The following is a 10,764-nucleotide window of genomic DNA, read 5'->3' as shown; positions in this document are numbered from 1 at the left end:
GCACACCTGGTCTCATACAGATCAGGAAGACTCTAAATCAAAGTCTTGGCAGTTGTTTGGTACATAGTAAGTGTTGTGCCTCCTTTATCTTCATTTATATTGAAACAGGGGGACATGAAATGAAGCTAAAATATAAATTTGCCCTTCCAGTGTCTTCCCCAAGTCTGCTACACCAGTGATATCCTTGCTGGCTTTGAACTGAGCTTCTGAGACCAGAGTCTTTGATATGATCCTTGCCCTCTCAGTCATGCTGCTTCCTAGAGGAGTCCGTGTCCCTGATCTGCTGACAGCCACATTGCTATTTTTTCTTCAGCATTGTACTGAGGGGAGAAGTGGCATTATGCTGTTTGCAGTGGGTTTTCTCTCACACCCACCCCCCCTTTTAAAATTAATTATTAAATGTGATGCCAGGGACAAATTATTCTTGGGAGCCGAAAAACTGCGATCCTTGTAATAGGCTTGGATTACTTCCAGCTGGTTTTAAGCACCTTTCTCCATTAGCTGGAGAGGTGATTAGCATGAAGAGCCTCCTGAGTGAAGTGTCTTTTTAGCATCTAAAGTTAGCTCTGGGGAGGAGAGCGGCCGAGCCTGGCGCCAGGCCCGCGGCAGCAGCTTGGATGTGCCCTCAGCCCGTCGCCTTCTGCAGAGGGAATCTCCTGTATTCCCTGTTCCAGTAAAGCCAGGACGTGTCACCTGCGGGCTGTGCCAGGGGACCCTGGCCAGGGACAGCGCAAGGAACGGGGAATGGGAACACGGTGGAGCTGACCCCCAACCCTGTACTGCTGCACTGGCTCCTACTCTTTCCTTTAGTCACAGAATCACGGAAACAAGTGGGTTGGAAAAGACTTCTGAGAATATCGAGTCCAACCTGTGGCCCAGCACCATCTTGTCAATTAGACCATGGAACCAAGCACCACGTCCAATCTTTCTACAAACACCTCCAGGAACGGTGACTCCAGCACCTCCCTGGACAGTTCGTTCCGATGTCTAACCACCCTCTGAATTAAGCAATTCTGCCAAGTGTCCAACCTACACCTCCCCTGGAGCAGTTTGAGGCCGTTTCCCCTTGTCCTGTGGGAGGTTCCGGGGGAGCAGAGCCTGACCGCACCTGGCTGCACCCTCCTGTCAGGGAGCTGCAGGGTGACAATGTCCCCGCTGAGCCTCCTTTCCTCCAGCTGAGCTCCCGCAGCTCCCTCAGCAGCTCCTCACTGCACTGTGCCCCCTCCCCAGCTCCGTGGGCTTTCCCTGCACTCCACTGCCGTAACTCGGGGCCGACACGGCAGCGCCGGCCGAGCCCCGACCGAGAGCAGCCGGTGCTGTTCCAGGCTCGCTCCCTCGGAAGCGAACACGCTCCAGGCAGCGCCCGGAGAACGCGGCGGTGCCGCGGCTGCACCTCCTCGAGCGGCCCTGCGACACCCCCGGTTCGGGCTCTGCGACACCGCCGGTTCCGGCCCTTGACACCCCCGGTTCGGGCCCTGACACCGCCGGTTCGGGCCCTGACACCGCCGGCTCGAGTATGTGACACCGCCAGTGTCACCCACTCTGGGCGCTCCGGGCCGGGGCCGGCGGGGGCGCAGCGCCCCCTCCCGGCAGCACCGCCACGGGCGCTGCCTGCACGGACCGCCGCTGCCGAACCGGGCAGGATTCCCGTGGGTAAAATCTGTGTAATTTGCGCCGTGTGTTTTAAGTATTCTCCCTTTAATTACTGTCTGTTTATAAACTAGAGACGGGCCCACGAACAGGGCGGACAGCGCCACCGCTCAGTGCGGTCCTCCCGCCCGCTGGGGGCGCTGCGGCCGCCCGGTCCCGCCCCGTCGCCGTTGCCCGAGCGGCGGTTCCCGTTCCGGGCGAGGCGGCGGCGTTGGCGCCGGGATGGATCGGGAGCTGCTCCGGCAGGCGCTGAACCACCACGGCCCCGCGCTGCTGTCGCTGCTCCGCGCCGAGCAGCACGACAACCCCGACTTCCGCGGGCTGCTGCCGCCGCCCGGGGCCGCCCCGGAGCCGCCTCGCGGGGCCCCGCCGGCCGCCTGGTGAGGGGCGCCGGGGCAGCGGCCGGGCGGGCCGTGAGGGGCCGCGGGGCGCGACTCACCGCGTTCTCCTTCCCCCAGGAAAGAGAGGGCCAGCATCGACACCGAGATAAAGCGCTTCATCGCCAAGAAGGCGGATCTGCTGTTCGCGCATTCGTGGAAACCCAACGGGCCCATCGAGGACAGCATCGAGGAGAATGAGGGTGTGTGAGTTGGGGGCGGTCACTCTGGAAGGACAGCACTTGAATTTGCGGTGTCTTTAAAAAGAGGCTTAATTTTTTTCCTGTTGATTTTTATAGGCTATCCGTGAGCTTCCTGTTAGCACAGGAAATCATATTTTCACGTGTTTTGCTGTCGTCAAATGTTTTGTGATCTCGGGGTGCAGCCTGTCCGTTTGTAACTGGCTGTGCCCTTGTTGCAGAGTGTTACGCTGTCATGCCACCCCTGGAGAGGTTCTTGGAGGTGCCCAGGGAGGAGAGGAGAGAGCTGTTCTTCCATGACATCGAGCGGGGCGATATCGTGATTGGGAGGATTACATCTATCCGTGAATTTGGCTTTTTCATGGTGTTGATTTGTCTGGGAAGTGGTGTCATACGGGAAATTGCAGATTTGGAAATCACTGTAAGATACAGCTTTGGTCAATAGTTCATTTTTGACATTTTTTGTTGTCTCTTGCATCTCTTAATGGAGTGGAATGTGTAAAGGAGAAGCAGCTTTGGGATGATGGGTAGTGCCTGACTTTGTGGGCAGCTTGTGATACTTTGCTCAGCCAGTGAACACGTCTTTCACAGCAGTGACCCACATTATTGGGTTGAAAAGTTCACCATTTGTGGATGCATTAATTTTTACTTGAACCAAGCCATATTTTAAGAATTGCAGTTCTGTTGTGCGTTAAGCTTAAAGTAATCTTTTTTGGCGTGCTTTTGGGGATAAAAAAACCCCAACCCTGTGTCTTCATTTATGACATTCGTGCTCTGTTCTGTTGCAGGCCTTGTGTCCTGTGAGAGATGTGCCTCCTCAAAGCAACCATGGAGATCCTCTGTCATATTATCAAACTGGAGACCTTATCCGAGGTGAGTAGCTGCAGAAGTTGTCAGGAATGGGTTTGTCTGGGGTTTGAGCCATTTCTGTGAATTTATCCCTCCCTGTATTATTTCTGCAGCTGTGATCAAGGACGTTGACCGTTACCACGAGAAGCTGGCGGTGTCACTTTACAGCTCAGCTCTTCCACCCAAGCTTTCCAGTACAAAGCTGGGTGTGATCACCCCTGAGGACTTCCCACTGCATTATAAGTAAGGGTGTGCTGTTTAGCTGCACTTGCTGGGTGCAGTCAGGTGTCTGAAGAGCATCTCTGACAGGCTGGCTGTCCCTTAAACTCCTCAGTGGGCTTTCTGATTTAATTGGCTGATCACATCCTACTTGTTGTTTCTCTCTTTAGCATGCTTGTGTCTGGATATGTAGGTGTGGTTGGCTTTTTTTAGCTTCTTTGCAAAAATATAAGGAAACTAAAAGGCAGGGTGAGATATCTGTTGCTTTTGGACTGTGTTAACAAACAAATACAAAAACCCCAAAGTCTTGGGAGACTGGAATGTTAATTCTTAGCATTTTAAAATTCCCCTCAGAAGATGAGAACACAGCTGTCTGTGATATTTGTCATGTGTTTGTATGTCCTGGCAATAGGGGGTGGGTGCCCAAATAGGTTTCAGAAGCTCACTTGGGTTAAAGGACATAAGGGTCGGTAAATAGCAGCAAAATACATGCCTGTAGAAGAGAGCAGTTTGTGAGCAGTAATACAGGTACCATATGGGCATTTTTATTCTAAACATGTGTGATGAAATAGGGCACAGAGCCTGAGGTCTCATTTGTGCACATTGGTGCTGTTTTGAAGGCGAAGCCTGGAAGTTGCCAACACAGGAGAGACATTCGAGGAGGTTTTGCATCGTTCCCCTGGATTTGCTAATCCATCATTAGTTGAATATTTAGCAGAAAAACTGGGACTAAGTGAGTCAAATCCACCGTCTTTGCTGAGAAGTCTTCAAATGTAAGTGATTTTTACATTGTTCCTCTCCTGTAGCTCTGTGGAGATTATTCTAATCCACTGAAATAGACTTGTGAGTGGGAGTCCTAGACCACTTAAACCTTTTACATTTTGACTTGCATGACTGCAGTGTACACGTCCTTAAATATTTAAAAGCAAACTCCTCTAGAGTAAGAAATTTGCATTTGAAATCCTATTGCTCTGAATAAGCATGACACCTTACCACACACAATGTTTGATATCAGATACTTATGGAATTTATTGTCTAGCTGCTGTCAGCATCTGTGGATTGAAATGCGAGATGTTTAGGTTTTCATGTCTTCTGACAGATGTTTATTCACAATGTTTATTTTACTAATAGATTTGACCCCTTTTGTAAAATAAGAGTAAATGTAAAATAGAAGATGCAATGATTGATGCTGTGACCCCTATGTATGTTAGGCTCAAAGCAGGTGTGGACTCTGTATGTTTTTGTTAAATGCACTGCAGTCGTACTGGTTCAGTTCGGCACTTCTAAAATGGTTTGGGAAAAACTGGTTTCAGAAATGTGAAAGAACAGACCTGACTGAGGGAGAGCAGTAAGGCATGGGCAAATAATATTTTAGCTTATTTCAACTCTACTGCATACAGTAATCTTAACTTTGTAGACTCAGACATCCAGCTTGATGTTTTTATTTGTTTGTTCCTTAAAGTAAAAATTTCAGTGAAGAAGATTTTGCCCCTGCATTGAGGAAAAAGCAGTCAGCATCTTGGGCTTTGAAATGGTATGTGATATTTCTTCTTGTTAAGGCTTGTTGTTAGATTGGGTCTCAGATTATATTTCTGCAAAGAAAACACACATTGAAACAGTTTTGTAACCAGGATCTTATTGAAAATAAACCTGTCTGCCAAGTGGGAGTGTGACAGATAAAGTCCTCAGATTCAGTTCCAAAATGTGTGTCAGGTTTAAGAATACTTTTCTGTTCTTAGAATACTTTTAATATCCTGACCCATTCTAGAGTTGAGAGCAAGATTTGTGATAACACCAAGCACACAATTTTCTGTTTTATAATTGAGTGTTGAATGACCTCATACTTGTCAAGTCATTTAAGCCTCAGACTGTAGATGTAACAAGTGTAACAAGTGCACTTGCTGTCTTTGGAAAGTTAAATGGAGCAGCAGCCCTGGATATTTACTTTTGCTTTTACACTGTGCTGTGCATTTGCAATGTTACTTGCAGAAAAGGTTCCATATAATGTTAAATTAAATTTTAATTTTTAAGAAAAGTCTGTAATAAATTGTTTTTAAAATTAACTTATATAAATTCTCTTCTAATAAGTTAATCTCTTGGAAAATGTGCAGGAAATATTCAGGGAATATGAAATGTAAAGCCTGAGGATATTTGTGTGAGGTGAGGTGGTTTTAGCATGTACCATCTGCCCATGCCACCTTGTGCCATTGCTCTAGTGGGGATTTTTAGCTTTGGATATAATTAAGCCTGTTCAAGGTTAATAGTGATAGGTCACACATAGTTTTGTGCAGAAAATTGCTTAAACAATAATTCCATAATTAAAAAACAATGTAATATTGTCAGGTCAGGTTTTAACCTGTTCCTTGTTTGGAATAATAATTTGTGAGTAACAGAACAATCTGCATAGACTAATTGTACATACCATTTTCTATTTTTTCTCCAGTGTAAAGGCTGGGGTGGATTATTTTAAGGTTGGGCGCCACGTGGACGCCATGAATGAGTACAACAAGGCTTTGGAGATTGATCCACAAAATGTTGAAGCTTTGGTAGCACGTGGAGCTCTGTAAGTCTGCTTGTTTCACTTTTTTCCCCTTTTGTGAAAGAGAAGCATCACTGTTTCATATGCAATTTTCTGTTGTTCTAGGTATGCAACCAAAGGAAGTCTGAACAAAGCCATAGGGGATTTTGAAGTTGCTTTAGAAAATTGTCCTACCCATAGGAATGCCAGGAAATATCTGTGTCAGACCCTTGTGGAAAGAGGCGGGCAGTAAGTGTTGGGGTTATGAGTTTGGTTGGCTGTTAACAAGTTTTCTCAAAATAAGTTTTTGAATACCATTCTAGTGAGGACACAAAATGACATCTTTCCTTCCTGGCTATGTGTTTAAAGAAAAATAAAAGTCCTTGGAAATATCTGTCCTTGTGTAATTGGTTTACACTTTGCCTCTGTCCCAGTTAAAATCCTGGCAAAATATTTGAGGTTTAATCCTCAATATCCTTTTAAATCCTGGATACCCTTTCACTGGTAGGATACCAGGCTTGTATAAAGTCCTGTGAATTGTTTGAATATATTCCAAAACGTTGAGGGTTGTTTGGTTATTTTTTTAAAAAAGTTTTGTAACAAAATTACATTTTGTTACTCTGCTGAAGTATTGGTGACCCACTTGAATGCAAAATTTTAGTTTTGACTGTTCAGGGAATTGGTTTCTTTTAAGCCCTGTGATAAGAAGAGAGGGAAACAGTATTTTTTAAACAGGAATTGGTACTTCAAAGAATAGTGTTACAGGTCAGAATTAGGAGTGCTAAGGTCAGAAATACGGTTTTGTGTTGTTAGTGAGGTGAGCTGAAATGATAGAGGGGGTCTCAGAGGGTAGTGTCAGAGTGATAATAAGAAATAATTGCAGATAAGAAAGCCCTGAAATAAGAAATGGCTGTCAAAATCTGTGTCCTAACTGCATATGAATTATCACTTGAATTTCAGGTTCGAAGAGGAAGAGAAACTGCTAAATGCTGAAAGTTACTACAAAAAAGCCTTGAGCTTGGATGAGACTTTTCAGGAAGCAGAAGAGGCCTTAACAAAACTCCGTAAGCACATGCAGGTGATTCTTTACTTTCTTTTCATATGGTGCTCTCAGTGACAATAAATGAACATCAAAAATCATATTAAATCCTTCTAACAGGGAGGGGTTAAATTGATGGTTTGTCTTATTCTCTGCTTCCCTACTCCACAGTAAATGTTTTCTAGTGAGCATTATGGCTTACCTACCAGAAGAAAGGTACCTCTTGGTGACCCCACTGTCTTGGGATAGTAAAAAAATGCCAGACAGTGGAGACAGGGAAAGAGCAAAGCAGGGATAAGAATGTCCCATCACACAGCATGTTTAATGAGCTTAATTTAAAACATTCTCTGAATACAAATGTTCAAACTCTAAAACACTCCACAAGCCAAATATTGTTACCATCGTCTCCCCAGACCCTTGGTCCATGGGGGAATTAGAGAGGGTAACACCAGGCAAAGCTGAGGCACAGGGAGCTTACATGAGAGGGAAATTAAAATGTAATTTAAAGGAAAGCAGCAGGAGGTGGAGGGTGGGCAGGCATACAGTCTGAATATCTCAGCTTTCTCCTCTGTTGTCTGGTGGGTTTTTTCTCTCTTCCCTTGCACGCAGCATGTTTCCCAGGTGAGCCTGCTGTGTCTCTGTGCTAATCTGAGTTGTCATCTTTTCCCTTTTATTTACCTCCTTTGCTTGTGTTGTCTTCCAGAGTGGGTCAAAGAGTAAAATAGAACACTGAGGAATAGGCTTGTGTTCTGTGCTTCTGCATGTGGGGATGTTCACAGGCTGAGGTAGATGGCCTTAGTCAGCAGTTCTTCAGTTGGTGGAGCCATAATGCTGACAGGATGTGTGGAAACAAGGGGGAAGAGGAGATAGGACAATCTGATAAAACTGAGCTACACCAGAGATAAAGAGGTGTAATTTGAGCAGTACCTGCATTTGGCTGCTTTAGAAAGAGGTGTCAGTTAAAATGATGAAGAATATTCTCAGCAAGTAGGAGATGAATGTTACTCCTTAGCCATTCTCCTGTGGTCACTGATGCAGCAGATAAAGAATATGACAGCTGTTATTTGTTGCTATGCATGGCCTTGGCTGCAGTGAAAGGTTTCCTTTATTATAGCTGGTAAGACAGTTGCTGAGCTTTGAAAACTGTAAATCAGACTTCCTGCTCAATCTGAACAGAGTGACTGTGTAGGGCTGTAAGTGGCAGAAGGCTGATCTCTTATGGACTTAAGTAGTTTAAGGATTATTTATCTGCTTAGATGCTCTCCTGCATTTACCTGTAACTTAGTACATAAGTCTGATACTGTCCTTGCTGTGTAGAATGGCTGAATGACTGAAGCTGCAGTGTGTTTTCCTGTAATTCTGATTATGTGTTTTTCTCCAATGCATTTCCCTCTGAACGGAACTGTTGTTGCTGTGCCTGCGTCTGGTGCTGCTCATCACCACCCAACTCCTGGAACTTGATTTCTTACGTAAACTATGCATCAAACTGCTCTGTGAAATTGTTACCAAACGGTTTGTATTCAAACATGGCCAACTTGAATTCGACTGGGTTCTGCTGCGTTTCTCTTGTAAACTACAATAATGATGACACTTTCCCTCAAACTCTTCTGTTTCGGTTGTTTGGGGGTTTTCTCCTTATTTTTCGACATGTTGGTAATATTTGGGATATTTGCATATTCTGTCTATAACTTTTGGGCTCTATGCTTCCTGGGGTGCTGGATCATGGGTACCACTGCAATGACTGGTCAAATATATTTTTTAATGGAATAAAAACTGCAATATGGTCCTTAAATATAAACCTGTCACAATGGCCAATACCAAATTCCTGAACAATATTCATTTCTGGTCTGGGAATCCTGGTAAAAAATTCCTGGTGTATACATTTGGATGGGGTTGAATGGGGGTTAATACCCGTGTTAACACTACTAATGTAATCTTTTTTATGATGCTTGGGTTCAAAAAAGAAATCTTTGGAAATGAGGGAGAAACAAGCTGCCAAAGAAGAGAGACAGAAAGCAAAGAAAATAGAAACAAGTGCAGAAAAATTGCGTAAGCTCTTAAAAGAAGAAAAGAGGTAACTGTTACATTCAGTGTACTGGTTTTGTGGCAATAAGTGCAGATGAGACTGTGAGCAATCCATCTCAACAAACAGCAGGCTGGGGAGAGCTTCTCCCTGGGTAAGCTGCTTTTCCCTCAGAATGTTTTTGTGGATAGTGTCCTTTAGTGCATAGAACCTTTAATGGACATGTGTGTGGAGAAGTTGTTTAAGGAATACTTTGCAATGTGACATATTTGCAAAGCATAATGCCACATGAAATTGGGAAAGTCTTTTATAACAAAATGGGCAGTGGATTTAATTTGTTGATGAAGAAATGACATTTGAAATTATCATGTTAGTCAGGCTCAGTTTCTCTTCCCACCTTACAGTCCAAGCTGGGGTATGCAGATTTATTTTCTATGTGTAGTTTTTGCCTGACACTGAAGGTTATCTCACAGGTGAATTATTTTTTCAGGTTGAAGAAGAAAAGGAAAGTATCAACTTCCTCCTCCTCTTCTTCTTCTTCTTCTTCTTCCTCCTCCTCCTCATCATCATCAAGTGATTCATCATCAGGTGTATCAGCTTCTTCCTCCTCCTCTTCCTCTGTTCACAAGAAATGTAGGAAAAAGCGTCGGCATAGATCTGAGTCTGCTCACAGCTCCAAGAAAAGCTCATCTAGAGCTTCTTCCCATTATAAAGATCAGAATAGGAAAGAGGAGTGGTATTCCCCTCCAGCTGATACCTCTGCTTCCTTTCTTAACCAAAGTTTCGAAGTGGAAAATCTGCTGGAAAGGCAGGACAGCGTAGCGTGCCCAAAAATGGAGGGAAAAGAGAAAGACAGACACTGTTCTTTTTCGAGGACTTCAGGTGATGATGAAGACACTTTTGGAGGTAGGTCTGAAGATTCAAGAGATTCTTACAGTAGCTCCAGAAGTCAGCCAAGTCATAGCAAAACTGAAAAATACAGTAAACCAGAGAGATTTTTCTCCAGTTGGAGGGGTCCTTCAGGTTCGTATCATAAATCAGATTATAAACCCAGGATGCATTATCACAGGAGATTTGAAAGGGATGGAGAGTGGAGAAGGGAGCAGTTTAAGAGACACGGCTCAGGTCAAGACAGGTATTACACATCCCCAGGATCTGACTATTATGGCAGGTCAGGGGGGAAGTACAGGTCATATTCTAGCAGCTGCTCACATGAAGGTGACAGGCAGCATAAAAATGAAAGTGAATCTAAGAATAGAAAAATAAGTTATGAAGAGACTGATAAAACAAAGGAACCAGATGAAGAAGTGTCATTAAATGGTACAGAAGAAGCAGAAAGTGGTGTTAAAAGAAACCTGCCCCAGAACTTAGTTAACATTTTTAATCAGATAGCTGAGTTTGAGAGGGAAAAAGGAAGTAAGCAGAAGAAACAGTGAAGTACCTGAGAATACACTACTTGGATGAGTGTAGCTGTGTCAACTTTCAACTTAGTATCTTGTGAGGAAACACACAAAATGCGAGAGAAAGGCAGAATTTTTTCTGCATTTCAGAATGTCAAAGAATTCTAAAAGATCATATGGTGGAAAGAGATGGAAGAATATCTTACATAAAATACCAGTTATTTAAAATACAAATTTCCTGTGCTCTTAATTTGAGGTGTCTCTGTATAATATTCTGTCTGATGGGCTGAAATCCCTTGACGCCCCTGGGTGTAGTTAGCTGTGCTCACATCAAATATGCACTTTAACAACAGCTGGGCTTGGTTTTCCTTGTCCCTGGGGTACTATTGACTGTTGATATTCTTCTATCAAACTTAACTTCCAGCTATAGAAAAGGGATAACAGAATGAAGTCATGTGCCATCAATGTATAGAGCCCATTTGATCATTA

General features: G+C 44.3%; 1 protein-coding gene across 4 annotated transcripts; it reads left to right on the top strand.

Annotated features, from left to right (window-relative positions):
- The first annotated feature begins 1,852 nt into the window (after nt 1–1,852).
- On the top strand, nt 1,853–10,746 carry TTC14 (tetratricopeptide repeat domain 14). Of its 4 annotated transcripts, none has more exons than XM_084211990.1 (12): nt 1,853–2,030; nt 2,109–2,230; nt 2,449–2,648; nt 3,016–3,100; nt 3,190–3,319; nt 3,916–4,068; nt 4,758–4,829; nt 5,739–5,858; nt 5,940–6,062; nt 6,774–6,891; nt 8,817–8,926; nt 9,366–10,746. In XM_084211990.1, the coding sequence occupies exons 1-12, from the start codon at nt 1,873–1,875 to the stop codon at nt 10,309–10,311; spliced, it is 2,337 nt and encodes a 778-aa protein (XP_084068116.1). In that variant the 5' UTR covers nt 1,853–1,872; the 3' UTR covers nt 10,312–10,746. The 4 variants fall into 4 exon arrangements, with proteins under 4 accessions (XP_084068116.1, XP_084068118.1, XP_084068119.1 ...); XM_084211992.1 differs by having other exon boundaries at nt 8,817–8,901; nt 9,366–9,490; XM_084211993.1 differs by lacking the exons at nt 8,817–8,926; nt 9,366–10,746 and having other exon boundaries at nt 6,774–8,740.
- Nucleotides 10,747–10,764: the final 18 nt, after the last annotated feature.

The sequence above is a fragment of the Fringilla coelebs genome (genome assembly GCF_963513975.1).
Source record: "Fringilla coelebs genome assembly, chromosome: 10".
Lineage (NCBI taxonomy): Eukaryota > Metazoa > Chordata > Aves > Passeriformes > Fringillidae > Fringilla > Fringilla coelebs.
This window is presented reverse-complemented; position numbering and strand designations above follow the sequence as displayed.